Source organism: Diabrotica virgifera, chromosome 6 (genome assembly GCF_917563875.1).
Source record: "Diabrotica virgifera virgifera chromosome 6, PGI_DIABVI_V3a".
Lineage (NCBI taxonomy): Eukaryota > Metazoa > Arthropoda > Insecta > Coleoptera > Chrysomelidae > Diabrotica > Diabrotica virgifera.
In genome coordinates, this window is record NC_065448.1 from 147608612 (window position 1) to 147634756 (window position 26145).

A 26145-nucleotide genomic window follows, 5' to 3' on the forward strand; every position below is an offset into this window, starting at 1 on the left:
TCTCGTTATATCTTGTATTCTATACATACGTATACAGCAGTGGGATTACCAACACTCGATACGAATCGTATCCGCCATATTTTACCATAGTGCCTTATGGTAAAACATGGCGGATACGATTCGTATCGAGTGTTGATAGTCCCTATGCAGATATGAAATCCCAAAATTATATCTGGAAAATAAAAATGATCGATTTCGTATATTATTTAAGGCCAGGATAAATAAAACAAAATATTAATGTAGACAATTTTATACACTTATCGTCCTAAATATATTAAAACCACTTTCTGCTGTACTAATTATAACGCCGGGTATTTGGGGATGCCAATGTAATTCCTTAATATTGTTTTGACCTTGGTGAATAAAGAGCAATTGTGGTGGTACTCCCTAAAACAAACAAAATTTTTAAAAATGGTGATGGTAAATGGTTTCAATGGTGAAAGATAAAACGTGGAAAGAAAAAAAACATCATTTAGATAAATATAAAGGAAGAAACAGCGAAAACAGCTCTACAGACCTTACAGGTCTATGATTCAAATGTTTCAACTGCTTTCCTATTCGCCGTGTGCAAGTACTTGGAGGGGATACGAGAAACGATCGTGTGCGAATAGCGGAGAAATCTTGCAACTTTCTTAAATAATTCATTTTCAATTGAAATTGTCAAATTGACGTATATTTCATATCTACTGTCAGTGAAGAAGAAAAATTATATGTTGCTCCACAATATTGATATATGTGCAATTATTATATAAAAGTAAATTTAATTAATTGTATTTTGCTTGTAGTCGTGCATTTTAATAATTAATTTTATTTACTACATACACTAAGCATCAAAATTAACGCACCACTTTAAAAATGGGACTTTTTGACGTTTCGTATTTCCTAAACCTGTTGTCCGAAATGAGTGATTTTTTTAGTATGTTATAACTTTATTCTTCAACAATATCGATGTATTATTATTACTACCAAAGAGATAAGTGTCATTGTATACCGGGTGTAACAATGATAGTGTGTTTTTTCCTCAAAGTTTGGAACACCCTCTGGAATACTGTAGCGTATATAAAATATTGAAATTAAAACTCAACTGTAGCCTTAGGTTCCCTTAACATTTTGATTTTCGATTCATTTGATTATATTGGATAATAAAAAGTTAGGCACTTTAACAACTATCAATGTTATTCATCAATACAGGGTGTTTCTAAATTAGTGCGACAAACTTTAAGGGATAATTCTGCATAAAAAAATAATGACCTGAGCTTCACCGATGAGGCATAAGGATGCTGAAATAGCTATATGGAGATGGTGGTCCAACTCTGAATCAAATATAAACAAAACCTGCCTTGATCTTTTTTATCTTAATGACCTTTTGCTTTATAAACATATGTCTGCAAATGCTTTGTTTCCGAGATACGGGATGTTGAATTTCTTCCTACAAACTGACGATTTATTTATTGCTCTAAAACTGGTTGAGATGTGAAAATGAAATTTAGTAGGTTTTAAGGGGTAGTTATTGCGCATTTTTTGACATACAATTAAAAATTTTATATTCACCATTGGCGTGCATACGGGTATAAACATTTTAAATGCATCCCGTATGCACGCCAATGGTGAATATAAAACTCTTGATTGTATGTCAAAAAGTTCGCAATAACTACCCCTTAAAACGTACCAAATTTCATTTGCATTTCTCAACCAGTTTTAGAGCAATAAATAAATCGTCAGTTTGTAAAAAAAATTTAACATCCCGCATCTCGGAAACAAAGCATTTGCGGACATATTATTATAAAGCAAACGGTCATTGTTTTTTTCATGCAGAATTACCCCTTAAAGTTTGTCGCACTTATTTAGAAACATCCTGTATTGATGAATAACATGGCTAGTTGTTAAAGTACCTAACTTTTTTATTATCCCACATAAGCCAATGAATCAAAAAGCAAAATGTTAAGAAAGCCTAAGGCTACAGTTAACTTTTAATTTAAATATTTTATATACGCTAGAATATTCCACAGGGTGTTCCAAACTTTGAGGAAAAAACACCTATCATTGTTACACCCGGTATACAGTGACACTTACCTGTTTAGCAATAATATTATTACATCGATATTCTTGAAGAATAAAGATATAATATACTAAAAAAATCACTAAAATCGGATAACAGGTTTAGGAAATACGAGCCATCAAAAATGTCCCATTTTTAAGGTGGTGCGTTAATTTTGATGCTGAGTGTACATTTGTTTACCCTTTAATAACATAACCTTAATATTACTTTTTCTTCTTATAATTTTTTTTGGGCTATGGCCTTGACAATTGTCTACAGCTGTCTAAGCTGTACAGCTTAAGTATATGTTGCTCCACAATATTGATATGATATGCAATTATTATATAAAAGTAAATTTAATTAATTTTATTTTGCTTGTAGTAGTGCATTTTAATAATTAATTTTATTTACTACATACATTTGTTTACCCTTTAATAACATAACCTTAATATTACTTTTTCTTCTTATAATTTTTTTGGATTGTCCAGTAACCAGGACCAATATGATTGGCCAATATAATTAAAAGTGCGGATTTGTGTGATTAAAAGTGCCGAGCTATGAAACCAGGTGTCGCTTTTACGAACTTGCACGGTTTCGATACTTTATTCTGTCCTATTCTTATTTTCATTTTTCGTGGTTATTCTCTTCTCTTGTTCCCGTTGCCTCTCAGTAATGCTGGGGCCACACTAGCGTCTAATGCCGTTAATTATCGCATTATTTGCCATCTCTGTAATGCAAATAATGCGATAATTAACGGCATTAGACGTTAGTGTGCCCCCAGCATAAGGAATATTTGGTCCGATGCGATGTTTCTTTCCAGTTGTCTCCAAGTTTTCCGAATATTTGCCTTAAAAGCACTCCGCACGCAGATATTTTTTTCACACAATTTACAATATTAAAATGTGAAAACCTTAAATTATCCATACGCATTTGTCCGTCCGTGAAGACAACTTCTCCGTTATTTGAACAGACAGAATGACAAATAAGGAGTCGAATGAAAGCCTATAACCCAAAGATGGTATTCTTGCGAAATGCATATGAATAAACTAGCTAACGCGAGAAACTGTATATGTAGAGGAAATTTTGTTTTGGTAAAGTCAATCGGTAACGTCGCGAGATAAATTCGATATTACGGGCGCGGTATTTGAAACGTAAAATAACTTGTCTTCTTCGTCTTCCTGCTTCCTTAATAGGCTCGCTTCTGTTCCATCTTCGGATGCCTCCTCATCAGATATGCAGGTTGTCACTCCATCTCTTTCTTGGCCTTTCTATACTCCTTCGGCCGTTTGGTAATCTGTCTCGTGCTATCTTTACCAGTCTTCTTTCTCCCATTCTGCTTATATTGCTACATCATTCTTTTGTTCTTTTGAGTGTCCAGTGATTTATGTTCTCTATATTACAGCTTTGCCTGAGGTCTGTGCTACGTTGTCTATCCCATAATGATTTTCCTGTGATATCTCGGACTATTTTCATTTCACACGTTTCCATCACTATTTTTGTTCTTGTGGTATCAGGTCTTGTTTCCGCAGGGTGTCATAATTGGCCTAACTACTGTCCTATAAATCTTGACCTATGTTTCTGCCCGTAGATGCTCTTTTTATTTGTTGGGCAACTTCCGCTTCTGTATCTCCATAACTGTGCATTAGTACTCCCAGGTAGCTGATACTTAATAGCTTGTAATTAGATATAAAAATAACTTCTAATTAGATAAATTATATGTGTTAGTTTTAGAATATGTTTTAGTGTAATATAAATTATTGTAAATATTAAATAAACTAAATAACGAGTGTGTGTGTGTAAAAGAATGTAAATTAAGAGTTTTTATTTAAATGGACGGGATTCTACAGAAAGGAACCAAACCACAAATATGTATTTTTCCTATTAACAGTCTCATAGGTTGTAAAATACCCTGTAGATACTTGTGCAGAAAAGAACCAAGCCACATACGATATATACCGTCCTCCAAGAGCGAAAGAACCAACCAACATTATCGTTGCAGCATGACAGCGTTCTGCAGAAAAGATCCATGTGGGTTGGTTCCTTTATGCAAATTCACTTAAGTTGTTTTGCAGAAGGGAACCAAGCTACAAAAGTGGATTTTTTTTAAAGCAACAACTGTTTTCTTGAATTCACGGGACTTTTAGAACAAAAATGATTAAATCCCAGTAATTTCATATTAACATTTTTTTAGATTATACGCCTTATTATGTAACTCAATAATGGAAAATAAATGTTTGTTAACTTTGAATTCACTTAAAAGTTGTTTTACAGAAGGGAACCAAGCCACAAAAGTGATTTTTTTTAAAACAACTGTTTTCTTGAATTCACGGGACTTCCAGAACAAAAATGATTAAATCCCAGTAATTTCATATTAACAAGTTTTAAGATTATACGCCTGATTATGTAACTCAATAATTGAAGATAAATGTTTGTTGACTTTGAATTCACTTAAGTTATTTTGCAGAAGGGAACGAAGCTACAAAAGTGGATTTTTCTTAAAACAACAACTGTTTTATTGAATTCACAGGACTTCCAGAACAAAAATTATTAAATCCCAGTAATTTCATATTAACATTTTTTTAGATTATACGCCTTATTATGTAACTCAATAATGGAAAATAAATGTTTGTTAACTTTGAATTCACTTAAGTTGTTTTGCAGAAGGGAACCAAGCCACAAAAGTGAATTTTTTTAAAACAACTGTTTTCTTGAATTCACGGGACTTCCAGAACAAAAATGATTAAATCCCAGTAATTTCATATTAACATTTTTTTAGATTATACGCCTGATTATGTAACTCAATAATTGAAGATAAATGTTTGTTAACTTTGAATTCACTTAAGTTATTTTGCAGAAGGGAACGAAGCTACAAAAGTGGATTTTTCTTAAAACAACAACTGTTTTATTGAATTCACGGGACTTCCAGAACAAAAATTATTAAATCCCAGTAATTTCATATTAACATTTTTTTAGATTATACGCCTTATTATGTAACTCAATAATGGAAAATAAATGTTTGTTAACTTTGAATTCACTTAAGTTGTTTTGCAGAAGGGAACCAAGCCACAAAAGTGGATTTTTTTAAAACAAAACTGTTTTCTTGAATCAAACAGTGTGTGTTAAATCAAATCTAATGCATATATTGACGATTTTAATGTTAAACCATGATTATTTTTAAGTGAGAATTTTAAAATTTATCGTATTTAATAAGTTTTTGGCTAATACATATCTCAGTTTTAACAAAGTGTGGTTTGGATCCTTTCTGCAGAATCCCGTCCAAATACAAATATTAAAAATATAAATAAAGCAAAATTACATTAGAGTATTAAGAGCGTAGGTGCAAAATTTCGGGTCAATGCTTTTTAAATACATTCATTTTTTTCGAATCATGAAAAAACTAATAAATATTTGTGAAAAATTTAAACGCAGAATGAAAGATTGCATTATTGCCGAGGGCTGAAAGTCCCTTAGAATAAACAAAAAGTTTCTCTTGAATGAGATATTTGAAATTAAAAATCACACTCAATTTTCTCTTCCTTTTCACCCCTGTAACTTATTAAAATAAACATTATAGAAGTATTCAGGGACTTTCGGCCCTCGGTAATAAGGTAATAAATCACTCTGCGTTTAAACGTTTCAAAAATTAATATTTATTAGTTTTCTCAGGGTTCGAAAAAAAAAATGAATTTAAAAAGCATTGGCCGAAAGTTTTGCGCCTACTCTATTTAACGTGAGAAATTTGACCGGTAATCGGAAGTATTGTTTTAAAGCTGCCGAAATAGTGCAAGCGAAATATTATTCGACGCGTCCTAACAACACGAGAACAAATACATTATACTTCCGGTTAAAAAGTTGCAAACCGGAAGTGTCACATTATAGATGCAGAAATTGTACATGTGATATATCAATCGACTCGAATTAAAAAGTAGAGCTCGAATGTTTAGTTCCGCTTTTGATGTCATTACCGGTTAAAAAGGAATCGAAGTTTGGCAAAAATAACTCAAATTTAGTGAAATTGTATATCAATCGAAGCAAAGTTACAAGAAGAGTTCAATTATCGACTTCCGGTTCTCCTTCCGGTCATGTTAAGTGAAAACCTACGACTTTTTTTGTTTTTCTTCATAAACCAGGTTTCGCTGCCATAAAGGACCATATCACCACTGTTTGATATGCTAGATTTGTGCTAATGCACGATAACGCACGTCTTCATGTCGCTAGAATAGTGAATACTTACCTTGATGAGATTAAATATATTGGCCACCATGTAGCTCATATCAGATTTACATCCGATTACAGCATTTATATGATACTTTAAAACATATATTGCAATGTATGTTTGTGTACAACATGCAATATTTTTTTATGAAAAATGTATATATTGTGTGCAAGTAGGTATTCGGCAAAAGCCTTGCCAACGCTTTCGATTTTAAACCAAAATGGCGTAAGGGCAGAAATCGTTAACTTACTTTATGTTTTTCTATGCCCTAGCTGGAGGAGTTTCGCCATGCCCTCGCTATATAAGGAGATTCATAGCCAAATAATTGAGGCAGAAACTACAGGAGGCAAAGGCTAAATATGAATAACTAGCACCGTTGAAAAAGGAAAGGAAGCACGCAAAAAAGTTTGGCTGTGTATTCAGTTTAATTATTATACTAAGAAATTATTTTCGATACTTCGAAAAAAATTTCAATAAAACTCTTACCGTAACTTCTTCATTATTGCTCTCTGAATCTTTTTCTACTGATAAATCCCATAAAGCAATTTGATTATCCGCGCCCGCCGATGCAAAAACGGCTGAATCTGTATTGTGCCATTCTACACTAACAACAGGATCTGTATGATGTTTAAAGATGGCCAAAGGAGTATTGCTCTTAAATTTCCTTAGATCCCATATGTGTATAACACCATCATCTCCACCTAAAAATATTTTTAATATTTGATTATATTTATTAAATTTAAATTAAATATCTGATTTTGTTAATTGTAACAAAAACAAAACTTATCTGAAAATAATTTTTATCTGTGGCACTGACAGATATTTGTGAAATTTTGAATATAATAAATGTCGTAAATCTATATTTTTCGACCTTTGAAGGGAAAACACACCATATATTATATTACTTTCATGTAATTTTATAATGTATCACTTTAGAAGACCAAAAATAAGCATTTTTTCAAGATTTTTTTTCTCAGAACCTTTATTAGAAATGAACATAAAACTTTTTACATATTAATATCTAACTCTTGGAAAATACAAACAATATATCTTTTTTCATTTATGCACGTACACTAATATTGTATAGGGCGCCAAAGTCGAGGCCTCGAAAAAAAGTAAGTTCCGATGGCGGACAGTTAATCTCAGGATTGAGATCTCTGAAACAAAAAAATCGTACGGCATTTGAAAAAGGAAGGTTTCTTACGTGACAATTTACCACCGTTAGTGAAAAATTGCGCAAAGAAAAGATTTAACGGAAATTTGAAAAAATTTTCTGAAAAGATCGCCCGTTTTTCTTCAGTTTTCCATGGTTAAAAGATATTTATTTTTTATTTTTTGGTCAAATTGTGGTAAATTGTCACGTAAGAAACCTTCCTCTTTCAAATGCAGTACGATTTTTTTTTGTTTCAGATATCCCAATCCTGAGATTAACTGTCCGCCATCATTTTTCGAGGCCTCGACTTTTGCGCCCTCTGCAATATTAGTGTACGTGTATAAATGAAAAAATATATATTTTTTGTACTCTCTAAGAGTTAGATATTAATATGTAAAAAGTTTTATGTTCATTTCTAATAAAGGTTCTGAGAAAAAAATTCTTGAAAAAAAATGATTATTTTTGGTCTTCTAAAGTATACTAGTACCTTTTGGTCTTAATTTTTATGTTTGTAAATAAAATGTATATTATTTTTCTTATGTATTCACTTACCATACTATTAATTTACATAAAAATAATATTAATGTTACGGTTAAGCAAATAAACTTTATTATTAATATTTATGTATCTTACTGGAAAAAATTGATCAAAAAATCATGAACTATTTAGCATTAAAAATAAATAACAATAGTATACTTACCACTAACTATAAAAGGTTCATTTTTATTCCAATTAATAACATTCACATCACTTTCATGGGCATTTTCTGCAGTTAACATGCATGCTTTACTAGGTGCTGCTCGAACATCCCATATTCTTATACTTTTATCAACAGAACATGAAGCGAGAACATTTTTTTCATTGGGAGACCATTGAATGTCTTCTACTGAATCTGTGTGACCAAGTAAAGGTCTCTGATCTACAGTCCAGCTACCTGCACTAGTTGGTTTCCAAACGTGGATGTCCCTTTTACAGTCACCAGTAGCTAACATCTAAAATTAATTAGTATTATTGTACTCGATTTGAAAATACACGATAGAACAGTTTTTATAACGAAGACTACAACAGACTGTAAAGGGTGATTGATTAGTGTGATAAAGCTCAGTAGATCCGCTATAGTAATAGATAGCAATAAAAGTTACTAACAAAAATTGCAGCCAACTTTAAGCTTCACATTACAAAAGTAGTTAGAATGTTACAGGATGTTCGATAACATAGTGGCAGACCAAACTTATTTTTTTTTTAATGGGACACCCTGTATTTTATGTTATATTTGAAATCTTCTTAACTTCCCCATCACAAAAATATAAAAGGTTGTTATGTTATACAGGGTATTTACAAAGTTATATCCAATTTTCTGTGAATAGTGTGTATTTGGATTCCGAGCAGTAAAGACGTACCATATCGCTCTCGAGATCCAAGTTCCAAGTTTTTGTGCCGGTCTCGGCTATCGGCCGGGACTAGTTTATGGTAATTACTGAAATAATAATTAAAAAACGATTTGAGTGATTAATTCTAAATTACTATTTATGTGATTAATTTTTAACTCAGTGGCGTACTATATTAAGGAAATGTACCACCAAAATCAAGTGCCAAATGGGGGGTTGTATAATGTGCCCCAAATATATACACAGCCTCAACAACCTCCAGTAATATCGCCCCCATTTTATGGATTCCCGAGCAGCCAACAGACAACAAACCAATATATCCCGCCTACTCCATTCCCAAACAATAATCACCAATATAACCAAAACCTCCCTGCACCTCAAATGGATCAACCAAATACATCAAATGCTTCCCAATACATCCTCAGTGGAGAGGAACTTGTCATGGAAAACTCAAGCGATGAAGACGACGAAACCATAGAAAATGTCCATGATTGGCAAACAGTCAAAAAAATTACAAAAAAAAAAAGAAAAGCAAACCCCAAAGATGATAACACAACAACAATGCAAGTGAGTACAAACAACAGATTTGAACCATTAGAAAACCTAACTGATAATAATAACACACCAGTAACACCTAAACCTCCACCTATATTTATCTATGGGGTAAATGATATCAAAAAGATGACTGAAAACCTATCGACAGTCATTAAAGCAGAAGACTACCAGTCGAAAGCTCTCCCAAATGACACAATAAAAATAAACACAAAAACTATTGAGTCATACAGAAAACTTATACAGCATTTAAATAGTAGCAAAATAGTTCACCACACATACCAAGCAAAACAAGATAGAGCTTATAAGGTAGTTATAAGAAATTTACACCACTCGATGCCAGTTGAAGAAATAAAAAGTGAACTAGCTAAATCAGGGCATACTGTCCGTAATATCATTAACGTATTACACAGAGTCAATAAATCACCACTGTCAATGTTCTATGTGGACCTAGAACCGAAAGAAAACAACAAACACATCTATACACTGGATTCTATCGGCAATATGAAAGTCAGCTTTGAACCTCCTCACAGAAAGAAAAATATAACACAGTGTCAGCGCTGTCAACGTTATGGACACACAAAAGCGTATTGTACAAGACCTTACGCATGCGTGAAATGTGGAGGAAGTCATCCAACGCCAGAATGTACAAAACCCAGAAATACACCAGCAAAATGTGCCCTGTGTAACGGAGAACACACTGCAAACTATAAAGGCTGCGTAATTTACAAGGACTTGCAAAATGTAAGAAATAATAGACAACGCGGAAATCAGTCAACCCATAATAATCAGAACCCACATCAAAATGTTAACCCAGCACCAACTTCACAGTATCAGAGTCAACAATCACAGTACCAACAACAGAATGGAACCCAATCCTATGCCCAAGCAGTAAGAGCAGGAAATCAAGTAGCTGACATAGGGTCTCAGATGAACTTATTCTTAAACGAATTTAAAGCAATGTTCACCCAACTAATGAATCAAAACAGCATGATCCTTACCACGCTAACAACATTAATTAATAAAATTCATTAGATCTGTTCGAATAGCCGAATGGAACGCAAATGGTTTAGCAAACCATAAAGCAGAAGTAATCCAATTCCTAGAGGACAACATAATAGACATCCTCTTTGTATCAGAAACGCATTTCACAGAAAGAAGCGTAATTAAAATACCTCAATACTCAGTCTACCACACTAGTCACCCAGATGGAACAGCCCATGGAGGATCTGCAATAATTATAAGGAACAATATACAACATCATCAAATGCCGGAACATAAAACAGATAAGCTACAAGCAACAATACTTAATATAAATGCCAGGCCTTGGAACTTCGAAATTGCTGCAATATATAGCCCTCCTAGACATAGAATCACAACTGAAGAATACGAAGAACTATTCAACAAGCTAGGTAACAAATTCATTGTTGGAGGTGATTGGAATGCTAAGCATACGAATTGGGGTTCACGACTCATTACACCAAAAGGCAGAAGCCTACTAGATGCCATCAACAACACAAACTGCACCTACTTATCGACGGGACAACCAACGTACTGGCCGTCCGATACAAATAGACTACCAGATCTACTCGACTTCTTTATCCTAAAAGGAATTGCAGCAAACTACACAAACATAGAAGCAAGTTGGGATCTCTCGTCTGACCACACACCAATCATAGCAACAATCAGCACCCACATAATCAAACGACCTGAAATACCCAAGTTGACTTCCCCTAAAACTAATTGGTGTGAATTCAAGTACCAGCTTGACACGAATATAAATCTTGGAATCAGACTCAAAGAAAAAGATGACATAGATAAGGCTATAAACCACTTCACCTGTCAAATTCAGCAAGCTGCATATCGAGCTACACCATCAACTCCAAAGCAAGAAAACAAAAATACCACTTCGAATTATATTAGACAACTAATAGTCGAAAAACGAAGAGCAAGAGGTAGATGGCAAAGAAGCCGCAACATTAATGACAAACACGAATATAATCGATTAACCAGACAAGTAAAAACAGCGCTAAATGAAGCACGCAATGCCACATTTGAACACTACATTAGTACCTTGTCTAAAGAAGATCACTCAATATGGAAGGCAACAAAACACTTAAAGAGACCTACAGAACACAACTCGCCAATTAAGAAAGATGATGGTACTTGGGGAAGATCAGACGAGGAAAAAGCTTCAGCATTTGCAGAATACTTAGCCGGTATTTTTAAAGAACACCAAGTAGAGAATAATGATGATGGAAACTTAATAAGAGACTTCCTGGATAGTGCTTGCCCTATGACGCTTCCAATAACACCATTCAATACATCAGAAGTTAAACTAGAAATAGAAAAATGCAATAACCACAAAGCACCTGGATTTGACCTAATAACAGGATTAATACTGAAACATCTTCCGAGAAGAGCATTGGTCATGCTAACTACAATATACAATAGTGCAATCAGACTGACATATTTCCCAATCACATGGAAATTTGCGCAAATAATAATGATTCACAAACCGGGTAAACCTCCAAATAAAACATCATCCTATCGGCCAATCAGCTTGTTGCCGCTAATGTCTAAGATCTTCGAAAGACTACTACTTGGTAGAATGAAGAATGACATTAACCTAGATGTAGAAATACCCACACACCAGTTTGGTTTTAGAGAGAGACACTCCACAACACAACAGACTCATAGAATTATAACAAAAATCCTTACTGCTATTGAGGAAAAAAATATTGCACAGCGGCATTCTTAGATGTAGAAAAGGCATTTGATAGAGTATGGCATACTGGACTTTTATACAAACTCAAATGTATTCTTCCAACCCCCTACTACCTAATCATGAAATCCTACATTGAAGATCGTTACTTCCAAGTAAAATATAACACAGCAACTTCCACATATTTTCCCATTAAATCAGGTGTACCACAGGGTAGTGTCCTGGGCCCTCTCCTTTACCTATTATTTACCGCAGATATCCCAACCACTGAAACAACCCAAATCTCAACATTCGCTGATGACACCACCATAATCGCTGTCAATGAGGACCCTATTATCGCGTCTGCACAACTGCAAAACCACCTTGACCAATTGGGAACATGGCTCAACAAATGGAAGGTGAAAGTAAATGAAACGAAGTCAACCCAAGTTACATTTACAAACCGAAGAGATGTATGCCCAACAATAACACTAAATGATACACAATTACCAGTCAGCACACAAGTCAAATATTTGGGACTAACCCTTGACAAAAGATTAACATGGAAGCCGCACATCCAAGCCAAGAAAACCCAGATCAACATCAAAATACGACAAATGAGCTGGCTTATTGGTCGAAAATCAAAACTCAATATTGAAAATAAACTGCTCCTGTATAAAACTATGATAAAACCAATTTGGACCTATGGTGTTCAACTCTGGGGATGCTCAAAGCCATCAAATATCAAGATAATACAAAGAGTCCAATCAAAAATATTGAGGATGATATTCAACGCACCCTGGTATGTAAGCAATAAAACCCTACACGAGGACTCAGCTACACCCTTGGTAGAGGAAGAAATTCCAAGGATCACAAAGAGCTACCTTGATGGACTGAGAAGTCATCCAAATGATGAAGCAAGACTGCTGAACACTCATCCCGAATTCGCAAGACGACTGAAGAAACTATGGCCAACAGATTTAATAAATTAAATATATACATATTGTGATCAAATGTAAAAAATTATAATAGGAGGGTTGCCACAGGGCAGCTTCTCCCTCATGTATTTAACATTCAAACTATTTGCTTATAGCTTCGATGAAGCAGATTGTAAATGAAAATATGTAATAAAAAAAAAAAAATTTCTGTGAAAATCGTAACTAGTTCAACTCTCTGTATTCGCGGTGTGCAAGTACTTGGAAAGGGAAACGAGAAACGACCGTGCGCGAGTCGCGTAGAAATATTGCAACTATCTTAAATAATTCATATTGTCAATTGAAATTGTCAAATTGACGTATATTTCATACCTTCTGTCATTGACGTAGAAAAATTATATATTGCTCCACAATATTGATATGATATGCAATTATTATATAAAGGTAAATTTAATTAATTGTATTTTGCTTGCAGTACTGCATTTTAATAACTGATTTTATTTTCTACATACAATTGTTTACGTTTGCTAAACATAACCTGCATCTTATTTTTTCTTCTTATTATTTTTTTGGACTATGGTCTTGACAATTATCCAGCAACCAGGACTAATATAATTGGCCAATATAATTAAAAGTGCGAATAAAAGTACAGAGCGTAGAAATAGAGGTCGCTTTGCCGAACTTGCACGGTCCCAATAAATAAAAACAAGCAAAACAGCAATGGCTTATTGATGCCATATTTTTTATTGGTTGTCAGAATTTAAAAAAATGGTTGATATTGCTAATTTTCTTTATATCGAATACAGGGTGAGTCAAAACGCAAGTACATTATTTTTTCAGTAATTTTAAATGGAACACCTTGTATGTTATGCCACTATTGAAAAGTACCATTACTGTACTTTAATTTTTGTATAATATTCCCTATGTCTAAATCTATTAGTTTTTGAGATATTTTAATTTTTCAGAGCAAATTATTCATTTTTATCCTATTAAGAAATAAAGTAGCGTGCCAACCCAGATCACCAGATATACTTTCTTTAATCTAAATAATGTCTGCATAACAATTATGAAGTTTTTCAATAAAGGACACTTACTCCTTGTTCGGCAGAACACCAGTCTATTGCAAATCCTTCTTTCTGGTGTCCTGTAAATGTAAAAAGAGGTGTAACTGAATTTGCAGTATTTTCTTTATTATACTTTGTCAAGGCAGCTTCATTGTCTACAGCTTGTAACTGAGCAGAAAGGTTCCATATATTAACTCTGCCTAGTTCACTCCATGATGCAGCAATAGTATTTTCACCCATACAAGTAGCCTAAAACATGATATTTAACATAAGTACATAACTGATAAGCTAAATTTAAAATCATATACACAGTGCCGGATTAACCAATAGGTAAAGTAAGCAGTTGCCTAGGGACCTCGGCCCCAAAGGGGGCCTCGCAGGGCCCAAAATGAAAAAATAATAATTAGAATTAAATAAAAACTATAAATCATATTATGTTGAAAAATTCAAATATCGCGCAATACCATAAAAGTGATGGTAAACGTATAAAACTACATTAGAATGCATACTTTTGATCACATAGAAAGTCTATGTTGTGAGAATAAATCGCTAACGAATGCGCTTTGGCAGAAGGAACAGTACTAGATGGAAATAAGAAAAAATATTAGAGAGTGGAGCCGAAAAACACAAGAAAAATCAGGAGAAAGAAAAGATCCTTAAACAAAATCTAAAAGAGAACCAAAACTTATTTAAACTTAGTTTCACACTGAAATCCATAGCTAGTGAAGCTGCAACCAATGAAAATGCACGTAATGCCGTAACCGTAACTGAAGAATATGAAAAACATGTAACAGCAGCTCTATTCCAGTTCAAGAAGTTAAAAGAACTAGAAACCGAAACTAAGTTGGAAATTCAAGTTAATGATAAATTGAATATATTTTTACGAATTGGATTACGGAATACAATAACTGAAGAAGTTCGAAAATTTTAAATTGGCAAAGGTCTTTAGAATGTAAAAACCTTGATGGAAGTTTTTCAGCATCAAAAGGAATTTTTGTAGGCATTAGAAGATTTTTACACAATCTATGGTTTTTCGAAAACATATCAGTGGAACAAAAATTATAAGAGATTGGCTAACGTATTCTCCCTCAAATGGAATATCGTATTTTGGGTTTATTCAGTCCGTGTACAACTTTTTGAAGTTATACTTCTTTACGATCGAGAGTGAAATTTTATAACGCCGGGCGCATGCGCACACAGACAGTATGTAGTTCGTTGCTAATCTTTGCTCTTCGTAGCGCTGTCAGCGCAAATAAGTCATTAAAGGATATATTTGTGTTTTTAGTAAATGTATTATTTATTATAATTTTTGTGTCTTTGGATTTGTCTTCCTTTGGAATAATATATTTTATAATAATAGTAAGTATATTTAAAGTATTTTCACTTTTGGTCTATTAAATTTGTCAGTATGTATGAGAAATCTTGTAACCTCTGTGACCGGAGATCGAGAGGTCCCGGGTTCAAATTCCGGACGATTCATATTCTTTTTTTTTTTATTTTTGGTATCGTTTTAATAGCAAAATTTTTAAAAGTGATAGGTAAGAAAGTTAGTATAATATTTAAATAAAATACAAATAAGCTGTTAAGTATATTAATTTCATTGAAATCATAATCATAGAAGTATAACTTCTTACGTGCGTACAAAGTAGACACACATTCTTTTTTTTCAGCCTGTACCCACCGTTATGAGTCATGATCAAATGCTTAAATGAAACTCCACTAAGCGATCTCATTCACCACTATCTAAACCTTAAAAGAATAAGCAGCACAAAATGGACTGCAAGGACACATGCAACAAGACCTTTGTCTAAAGTCTAAAGGTTACAACGCTTTCAAATCTGCTCTTCATAATCTTGCTAAAGGCTCTAATCAGAAAGCTATAACAGTTCATGAAGCTAAGTGTTTTTTGAGAGAAATGCCAAAAAAAAGAAGCTTTCATAATTAATGAGGTTTGGTCAACAATGATAGAACGTATCAACGCTGTCTGTAAATCATTACAGAGAGAAGATATTGAACCTAAAACTGCAGTTCAGCTTCTAAATTCACTTTTGGAGTTCTTAAAATTCCTAAGAGATCATTTTGCTTACTACGAGCAGAAGGTCTGTGACCTACAATACTCTGCCGACGAGAGCAAACAAACGCGAGCAAGAAAACTACATTTTGATGATGCTAACTCCAATTAAGTTTTTCTACAGGGTGGAGAAAAATTAGAGGTTGAAACGAATCTACCAATTTTGGATAAGCTATAATTATGGAGCTGAGTCGTCAGTTGACAGCGTATGTCGTGTCAGTAACTCAGTATATGGTGTTTTGTGTGTTTTTCCAAAACTGAATGATACTCAAATAAAGGAATGTGCTTCAAGACTACATGAAAACTATACTGATTATATTGAACCTGAAATTCATGATGAACTATTGCAGTTCAAATATTTTATAGCCTCGAAACTAATATCATTTCTAAACAAAATTTAAAACCCACAGTATGGTGGAGATATGTAGATGATGTGTTTTCAATATGGCCTCGTAGATCAGAATTGTTGGATACATTCCTGAATATTATAAACGATCAAGAAGAGACAATAAAATTTACAATGGAAAAGGAATACAATAACACTTTGCCTTTCCTCGATGTTTTAGTCTCAAAGAAGGATACTGGATATGAGACTCAAGTGTATAGAAAACCAACACACACCAACAGATATCTCAATTACAAATCAAATCACAACATCAACGTTAAAAAGGGAATCATTAAATCCTTATATGATAGAGCCAAAATTACTTGTTCTAACGAAAATTCATTTTTAGAAGAAAAACAATTGTTAACATCTGTTTTATTAAAAAATGATTATCCTTTATCGTTTATAAATAAGGAATTGACAAGATTAGATCGAATGGAACAGAACAACTTAGAACGGGATCCTACAACATTCACAAGAAATAATACGAGGAAAATAACAATACCATATATAAAAGGACTATCCGAGAAACTTAAAACGATAGGAAATAAATTCAACATTTCAACAACATTCAAAACAACAAACACATTGAGATCTATTCTATCTAAAACTAAACCTAACAATCAACAAGAAAGAACAAAGAATTGCATTTATAGAATACCTTGTGAATGCGAACAATTTTATTTAGGTGAAACATCAAGACCATTAAACGTTAGAATAAGTGAACATCAGTCTTATATTAAAAACAGAGATTTTGATAGATCTCAGATATGTCAACACGCATGGGATAATGAACATAGAGTTCAGTGGAGAGATTCAAGTATAGTCCTGAAAGAATCATATAGTAAAAAGAGAAAAATCAAAGAAGCGGCTCTAATTATGCTAAATGAAACCAATTGTGTCGCAAATTCCTCGGTAGAATGCAGTAGGATGTGGTTACCCATACTGAAAGAGGAAGTCAATAGAAAGAAAATACCACGATTAGTAAGTCAATAACATATCGAGTTAGTACAAATTTTATATTTTAGTATTACTTATTGTATATCTATGTAATATTAATATTATTTATAATTTAAACATATTAAAGTCAGAATTTGGTATTAGTTTTTTGAAGGTAGATTAAATGTAAGACCAAATACTTACGATGTCGGGATAGTATCACGAGGTTTTTTCCTGGTTTTCCCTCGTGATTTACTATGGAATCTCTAACGCGAGAATTTTACTGTCATCGTTGCATTTGGTTGTCTTTTTAAAGACAGATCACATGCTATGATTTTTTTGCGACGGATATTCTTGAGTTGGGATTGATTTCATGTAATCGAATGAACTATCTTTTAGTAAAGTCGTCCCAGGAACGCAACTCATAAATATTGGCGATATCAGTTTAAAGTCTTCTACTTTAAAATGTATAATATACGTCTGAATTGCCAATATAAATGAGTCAGATTAAATAAATTTAGAAGAATTTTTTTACTTAGCAACAACATGTTTGTTTTATTTTAATAGTATTTTGTATTTTGACAACGAAACCCGATTTGGGCTTCGAAACGTTAATAAATTCATTTTTTAGTAAAATTGTGGCTTATTTCCCATAAAAAATACGTAATTTTATAGCCCATCTTCAAGTTCTTCAGGACTGGTAGCGAAAACAATTTATCCATGCTTCATAGTCTTTTTGGGTTCAAATCGAAGTTTCGAAATTTTTCAGTAGCTTGTAAGATTTATCTTACGCTAATGATTACAGATGCAACAGGCGAACGATCATTTAAACAAATGAAAATTATTAAAAACTAGCCGTTCGACAGTGGCACAAAATAGACTTAACACAGAAATACCTCTCGGAGATGGAGGGGTTATCCGAGGTTTTGGAGGGAAAGAAAAAGTTTCTTAAGGGCCTCCTAACTTGGGTTGCCTAGGGGCCTCAAGATTCTTAATCCGGGACTGCATATACATACATGTAACAATACTATTTCTTATTAGTACATACTCTCTATGAAAATAAAAAGTAATATATAAGGAAATACAAAAGAAATAATTCTATTCAAATTGACTTAAACAAATTAGTGGGGTTTTCCCCACTGACTTCAAATCAGTATACATGTACATATATTTAGGTTGTTCATCTAAAAATCAATATTACAGTGGTAAAAAGTACATATATGATCACAAACCCTTTTTTCAGCGCGTCATAGTTTGTTGAATTCACTCTAACGCATTAAAGTTGGAAGGGACAGAAAAACCGTGATTATCATAGGTACATAGAACTTCGAAAATTATGTATTCGTTGAAGGATATTTTTATATCTATAAGTATGTCTTAAGTATAAGTATTATAGATGTATAATTGGTTGACAATTACAATACTCTAAATACATGAACAATCCAAGATGCGAATAAAGATAATTTGAAACAAAAGTCATATATCGTGATAGTACTTTAAACATGTTTCACAATTTTAACAGATAAAATGACAATTTTGTAATTCTAGGTTAGAAATTTGTCAATGACATAAATATAAATAATTTATGTCATTGGTATATTCGGACATTGTATACGCTCTGAGCTTCGCTGGTGTCGCTCCTAGCGGTTACTAATTCAACTTTCACCGGTAATTTTTAAATTTATTATTTAATTGTTACCGCTTAATATTTACAACGCTAAAAAGTAATTAAATTGTAATAGATTTTTTTAAGATTTTGCTAATCATTTTGACGTTCTATAGATGAAATATTAATTTCTTACTTCGGATACTTTCACAATTATCATGCAGATGGCGCCAAGATTAATTTATAATTACATATTACAGAACATTAAAAAACGCAAATTCAGTATTTAAAACGTAAGTATATTTAAGGTAAAAATATAAACCACAGCTTTGATCAACTAATATTTTTTATAATTAATGTTTTTAATTTTAATTTAAAATTAATCACTTTGACATTTATGTCAAATTTCCGGTAAACGTTTACAGACTTGTCACTACTGGCGCTCACGAATTTATAAATATCCCCTCTACGTACGAGCTCACAGCGTATAGTAAAATTGTATTCTATATTTATTTATTTTTTTCTTAAAACATTTGAAATATTAACACATTGCCTGCCACGTCACCCAAAATGGACTGACAGAAATATTTTGCTGTAGGCATGTCGGTCATATATGAATGACAACGTTGTTTCACTGGGGGCCACAGGAATTTTCTCAGGGTTGAAAAAAAAACATTTTTTTTTCAATTTTATACAAAACACATGTTTTTTTTTTGTTTTAAACGTTTTTTTTTTGTTTTAAACATATTTTATTTTATTTTTAAATGTTATGTTTTAAACAAATAAAACATGTTTAAAACGCATGTTTTTTTTTATTTTAAATTGTACGTTTTGAACAAATAAAACTTAGAAAGAAACATTGTTTAAATCATATTTTCTTAAACATAATATTAATAATTTTGATTTTAACTTTTCCTTAACATAATAGATAAGAAAACCAATTGCAATTAGGAGCTATCGCCTGGGGAACCCCAGACTTACTATTTACAAATTCGCATTGCAAGTTAGCTATTATTGCAAGAACGCCCACTGTAAGTTATTTTGTGGTGTTTTTTTACACATTTTACACAATTTTTATACATGATACGAAGGAGCGTATGGAAATGGCTTTGACCCCAGCTCATTTTTTGTCAAATTTGCTTGATAAGCGCTTTAGTGGAAATAAACTTACCATCCATCCATTATAAATTAGGCAAAGTGTGTACCCTTTAAACCATATACGTTTTCTGAACATTTAATTGAGAATGTAATATGTACCAGAGACTTGGTGGCGTTCTATGAAAAATATAAATACTATAGCATTGGAACTTGCTCAACAGCTCCACACAGCTAATACATTGTCAGCCAACATAGAAAGACTCTTCTCCTCAACATACGGTTTGTCATTCCAAACTACGTAATCGGCTCGGCAATGTCAAAGCTGCTAAGTTAGTTTCAATTTTTAAAGAGCTTAATTGCATTAGTGATGACGTGACTGATCATATATCAGATTGACAATTTTAGATTACAAGATTACTATGAGACTGGAACAGTTTTGAGAAATTTATTAACTCTTGTATGCAAAATGTTTTAAGTTTTCCAATTTTTGTTAAGTTCCGCTTATAAATAAATAATATGTATGTTGAAAAGTTTTTATAATGTATTTGAGAATTTTTTTTTGCTATTTATTTATTGTTTTAATCAAGACAATGAGAAAAAACGCTTGTTTAATTTAAGTGTTTTAAACATGTTTTAAACAAAAAGCGTTTTAAACATATACACATGTTTAAAACAGTTGTTTAAAACAAAATGTTTAAAACGAAACAACCCTGCATTTTCCAATAAAGTTCGTGGAAGGCCACAGCAAAAAATAAGATATAGGAAAAGATTATCATGTTTTCAGCAAAAACTTATTGCATGATAAAAAACATTAGTTTTGTTTATTTAAAATCGTCATCCAATTGTGACTGACGTGGCCTGCCTGAAAACTTATTATGGTAGAGGCCATGTCATTCGCATTCACGTGACGATTTATCGTGACATATCTGACCAAATGTCTTCTCATGCGACAACTTTAAGAAAAGGGGTAAAGTGGTTCAGGAAGCTGGCCATGGAATATCTCCTTGGCATTAGTGTAGTCAATGCTTATCTGGTAATGAAATTGGTTTCAAAGAAAAATAAGATGCAAATACGAAGGTTCAGATAACAGCTGGTTCAACAAATGTTAAGAACCAAGAGAAAAACCCATGAAAAAACAGGACATGCATTGAACAAAGACAAAAAAATTCGACGTATTTGCAAGCCTTGTTACAGGCAATTTAATTGGTTCTCTAGGAAGATCGTAAGCCAGAAAGAAAGTGAAAAAGAAATGACTTGTTGCTGTGGTTGTCCTGATCAACCTTATGTCCATGGACCGCTTTAAAAATATTCATACGTAATAAATCTATATTTTCCTGTTTTTGTTTCACTTTTGAATGGCGAAAATAAAAACTATTTTTTTCTTTTAATTTTTCATTATTTTCTCTTAGAGCGCCAGCAATGTGTTAATGAAGCATCACTGGACGCCACAACAACAAAATTGCATATAAAAATCCATATACGCTGTGAGCTCGTACGTAGAGGGGATATTGACAAATTCGCGAGCGCCAGTAGTGGCAAGTCTGTAAACGTTTACCGGAAATTTGACATAAATGTCAAAGTGATTAATTTAAAATTAAAAACATTAATTATAAAAAATATTAGTTGGTCAAAGCTGTGGTATATATTTTTACCTTAAATATACTTACGTTTTAAATACTGAATTTAAGTTTTTTTAAAATTATCACTGTGGCGCAGTGGTAAGAGCGCCTACCTTTGAAACGAAAGGTCGGGAGTTCGAATCCTACCAGGGGCAGAAATTTTTCATTTATTATAAATTAATAAATGGAAAATAGTTTCTGTCCTTGTGGGATCGGTACTCACCGGAGGGACCGCAGACGTTCGGAAACAATTAGCGTCTCTTTGCAAAGACAATGACGTCGACTTTGCAAAGTAACAAGACACTTACTCAACACACACACTACACATTACTTCCCTGACTTAGTGATAAGTTTACAATTACGTGGCTAAAGGTTCTAGTTCTAAACCAAAGCCAGAATCAGAGAAAAAAAAAAGTTTTTTTAATGTTCCGTAATATGTAATTATAAATTAATCTATTAATCTTAGTGCCATCTACACGATAATTGTGAAAGTATCCGAAGTAAAAAATTTATATATTATCAATAGAACGTCAAAATGATTAGTAAAATCTTAAAAAAATCGATTACAATTTAATTACTTTTTTGCGTTGTAAATATTAAGCGATAATAATTAAATAATAAATTTAAAAATTACCGGTGAAAGTTGAATTAGTAGTCCGCTAGGAGCGACACCAGCGAAGCTCAGAGCGTATAATCTCACGTAATTTTGAGTGATAGAAGGGTATTCAAAAGCTATCGTGTCAGTAATATATGACTGACATGGCCTCACCGTAAAAAGTTCCGTCGGTCATATCTGTCCTCCTGACATGGCCTCCAAGAGTTGAAAAACTTTTTTGGTGCAGCGCCCCATGAAACTTTTTGAGAAAGGCATGTGGCAGGCAATGTGTTAATATTCTGGCAAATATTTATATAAATATTGATATTTATATCAACATAAATATAAATATTCTGACAACTGTCAGATTTAAATAAAATGTCATGCATTGATTCACGACACGCTTAAAATCTTATATGATATCAAAATTAATGACGCACTGAAAAAAAAAGGGTTTAGGATCAACTGTACCTAAATATAAAATTTTATAAACAAAATCTAATAAATATATAATAGTAGTGGAATATTTATAATATTTGAAAGCGAAATTTAATTATCCTTCATTGAGAAAAGTAGTGAAAAGTATGAAGGCTATTAACCTTTCAAGTAGTCACGTGGCATGTGACATATATGTTGAAACAATGGTAAAACAAACACAGTAACAGCAACATTAAAACATAGCCGGAGCAATAAAGGTAAGAATACCTATTCCATAATTTTTAAAATAGATTTTGACTTCAAATAAACCTTTATCGTTGGGTGGTCGTGTATGGAAAGATATCGTAATGGAAGTAATATTGGAAAAACTTAATAAGATGGATGAAAGAGTAGAAAAGGGTAGAAAGGGTAGAAAATTAAATAGATGCTATTTCGATTGAACTAAATAAGCTAAAATCAGAAAATGAAAACCTGGAAATAAATGCTGAGATGAAATTGCAAGAAAGAAGAATCGAGGCTCTAGAAAAAGAAACAAGAAGAAAAATATTGTGATACATGTTATAGATGAAACAGCAAATGAAAATATGGAACATACTAGAAAATAAAGTCAAAGAAAATACTAATAAAATGAATATTTCAATAAATGAAAACGAGGAATATTAAATATACATTGAGTAGGGAACCAAATTAATAGAAACAGCCCTATAAAAATAGAACTTAAACATGAGTCCAAAAAGATAGAAATTTTAAGCCGTACATGTATCCTCAAGGGCAGCAAAATATACATTAGAGAAGATTTATCAAAAGAAGAACGAACAGCAAAGGAAATTTTTAAGCCAGCAACTGAAATTAGCTAGAGAAAAAGGCTACAGGGCGTACCTAAACTATAAGTATTTTCAGATGAAGAGTGGATCAAGCATGGGTTGCTTGAGCCACTCATCTGAAAATACTTAAGTAAGGGATAACTTTAATGTAATAAAAGCATTTTGGTAAAATTGTGGGTTGTGGGTTAAGCTACTTTGCATCTCATAGCATCATATATACCCTCGAACAGTTGGGTTATAAAAAACATAACACTGGGGACACTCAATCAGTTAATAGAGCAGAGGAACAAAAAACAAAAGGGAGAAAAGCAAGTGAAAGATCCCCAGGAAGCGGAACACAGCAGATACCAAAAGCAATAAGAATGGGAGAAAGAGGAGTTATAATCCAATAAACTTATAACACAGGCACTAGTAATGTAACGAATGTCATTTTTTGAACATTCGCGAATACGAATGCGAATATCTTTTTTTTTTTTTTTTAAATTTGTGTCTATTTTTGACATGTTTTCTAAATTGTAGTGAAAAGTTAATTGATATTTAGTGTAAATCAATCTGAATCTTAGCTTTACTACATAATATATATATATATATATATATATATATATATATATATATATATATATATATATATATATATATATAATCTTTAGACCTTCTACCCTCTCGGGTGTAGGTATTACTACATAATACCAAATAATAAAATAAAGTGAAGGCTGATAATGTGATTATACAAGGTAAAGTTACCATTTCTTAATATAAAAAAAGATAAGAAATTAACAGATTTTGATTTTATCAACCTAAGATTATCTTCAAATTATTTTTTTTTCCTGATATTTATATTCGCAAAATATTCGCACAAATTTCTCGAAAGCGAATACGAATGCGAATATGCAAAAATATGCGAATATTCGCGAATGCGAATACGAATATTCGTTACATCACTACCAGGCACCAAAAACTACAAAGATAACTATAAGTACAACAACGCCAATGAAAAAGATCAATGGAAGTAATGGACAGGAAATAATATTAAGAGGAAACAGTAGCGATCAACAGGTAGCGAAAACGCGTTCCATGATTGCGACTGTAATTTTGAATATTTTTTCGAGATATTTGGCACACGTATTCGTAATATAATAAAGAATGGCGGTACAGAGCCCAATTTAAAAAATATATTAATATGTGGAAATTACTCTGTAATTAAATACAATATTAAAAAAACGAGCCTGTAACGCCATTAAGAAGAACAAAAAAATACACTTTCTTCAAATAAACTTTTTTATCCGATGCCTAGATTTTGTGTCATTTTGGAACTACTAATGAAATAAAAAATTTTAGTAGTTCCAAAATGACACAAATCTAGGCATCGGATAAAAAAGTTTATTTGAAAAAAGTGTATTTTTTTGTTCTTCTTAATGGCGGTACAGGCTCGTTTTTTAATATTGTATTTAATTACCGAGTAATTTCCACACATTAATATATTTTTCAAATTGGGCTCTTTACCGCCATTCTTTATTATATTACGAATATGTGTGCCAAATATCTCGAAAAAATATTCAAAATTACAGCCGCAATCTTGGAACGCAGTTTTGCTACCTGTTGATCGCTACTGTTTCCCCTTAAGAGCACACAGTAGCGATCAACAGGTAGCAACAAACGCGGTCCAAGACTGCGAAAGTTTTGCGAACTTTCAAAAGTGAGGCAACAGTGCGTCGGTAATTCGACACTGATAGTGACGTTTATACTATCAAAAACAATAATTTTTATACACATAGGCGCGAAACGTTGCCGTCAGTGACGTTCGATTTCTTGTTATAAAAAAATCGATTTTTAGTAGTTCCAATGTGACACAAACTCTAGGCACGGGATAAAAAAGTTTATTTGAAGAAAGTTTATTTTTTTGTCTTTCTTAATGGCGGTACAGGCTCCTTTTTGCAATATTCTATTTAGTTATAGATTAATTTCCACATATTAACATATTTCTGAAATTGGGCTCTGTACCGCCATTCTTTATTATATTACGAATATGTGTGCCAAATATCTCGACAAAATATTCAAAATTAGAGCCGCAATCTTGGAACGCGTTTGTTGCTACCTGTTGATTGCTACTGTTTACTCTTAATAGGTACTTTAAATATCACAAGTTTTTATGGTAAAGAATTCAAATTGACAGAGGAAGTGAAATGATCTGATGATATTTGCTTACTTTCAGTAAAAACACTTTAATTTCTGATTACTACAGTTTAAATATTTATTTACTGTAAATGTTATTGGACAACCTACATGCCAATAAATGACATAAAAGAGAAGTATAAAAATGTCCATTGTAATATCAGCCATTTTATAATTTTTATAATGAACATGCGTTTGGCTCACATATTTTGGTTTATTTCCTATAATACAAATGGAGACTATGTGCTAAGCTACAGTGGAAGAACTATATTCTTATACAGTAGACTCCCTCTAAAACGAGACCTGAAATGCCAGACTAATTACCTTGTTATAAGCATATCTCGTTAT

General features: G+C 32.5%; 1 protein-coding gene across 1 annotated transcript in view; it reads right to left on the reverse strand.

Annotated features, from left to right (window-relative positions):
• Window positions 1–234: 234 nt before the first annotated feature.
• LOC114337354 (glutamate-rich WD repeat-containing protein 1) overlaps window positions 235–26145 on the reverse strand; it is a 31568-nt gene continuing 5657 nt past the window's right edge. Inside the window, exons 2-5 of the mRNA XM_028287763.2 lie at window positions 14081–14299; window positions 8108–8399; window positions 6741–6955; window positions 235–387 (exon numbers count right to left, since the gene is read on the reverse strand). Of these exons, the coding sequence (XP_028143564.1) occupies window positions 250–387; window positions 6741–6955; window positions 8108–8399; window positions 14081–14299 (864 nt within the window). The 3' untranslated portion in view covers window positions 235–249. The remainder of the gene's footprint in view (window positions 388–6740; window positions 6956–8107; window positions 8400–14080; window positions 14300–26145) is intronic.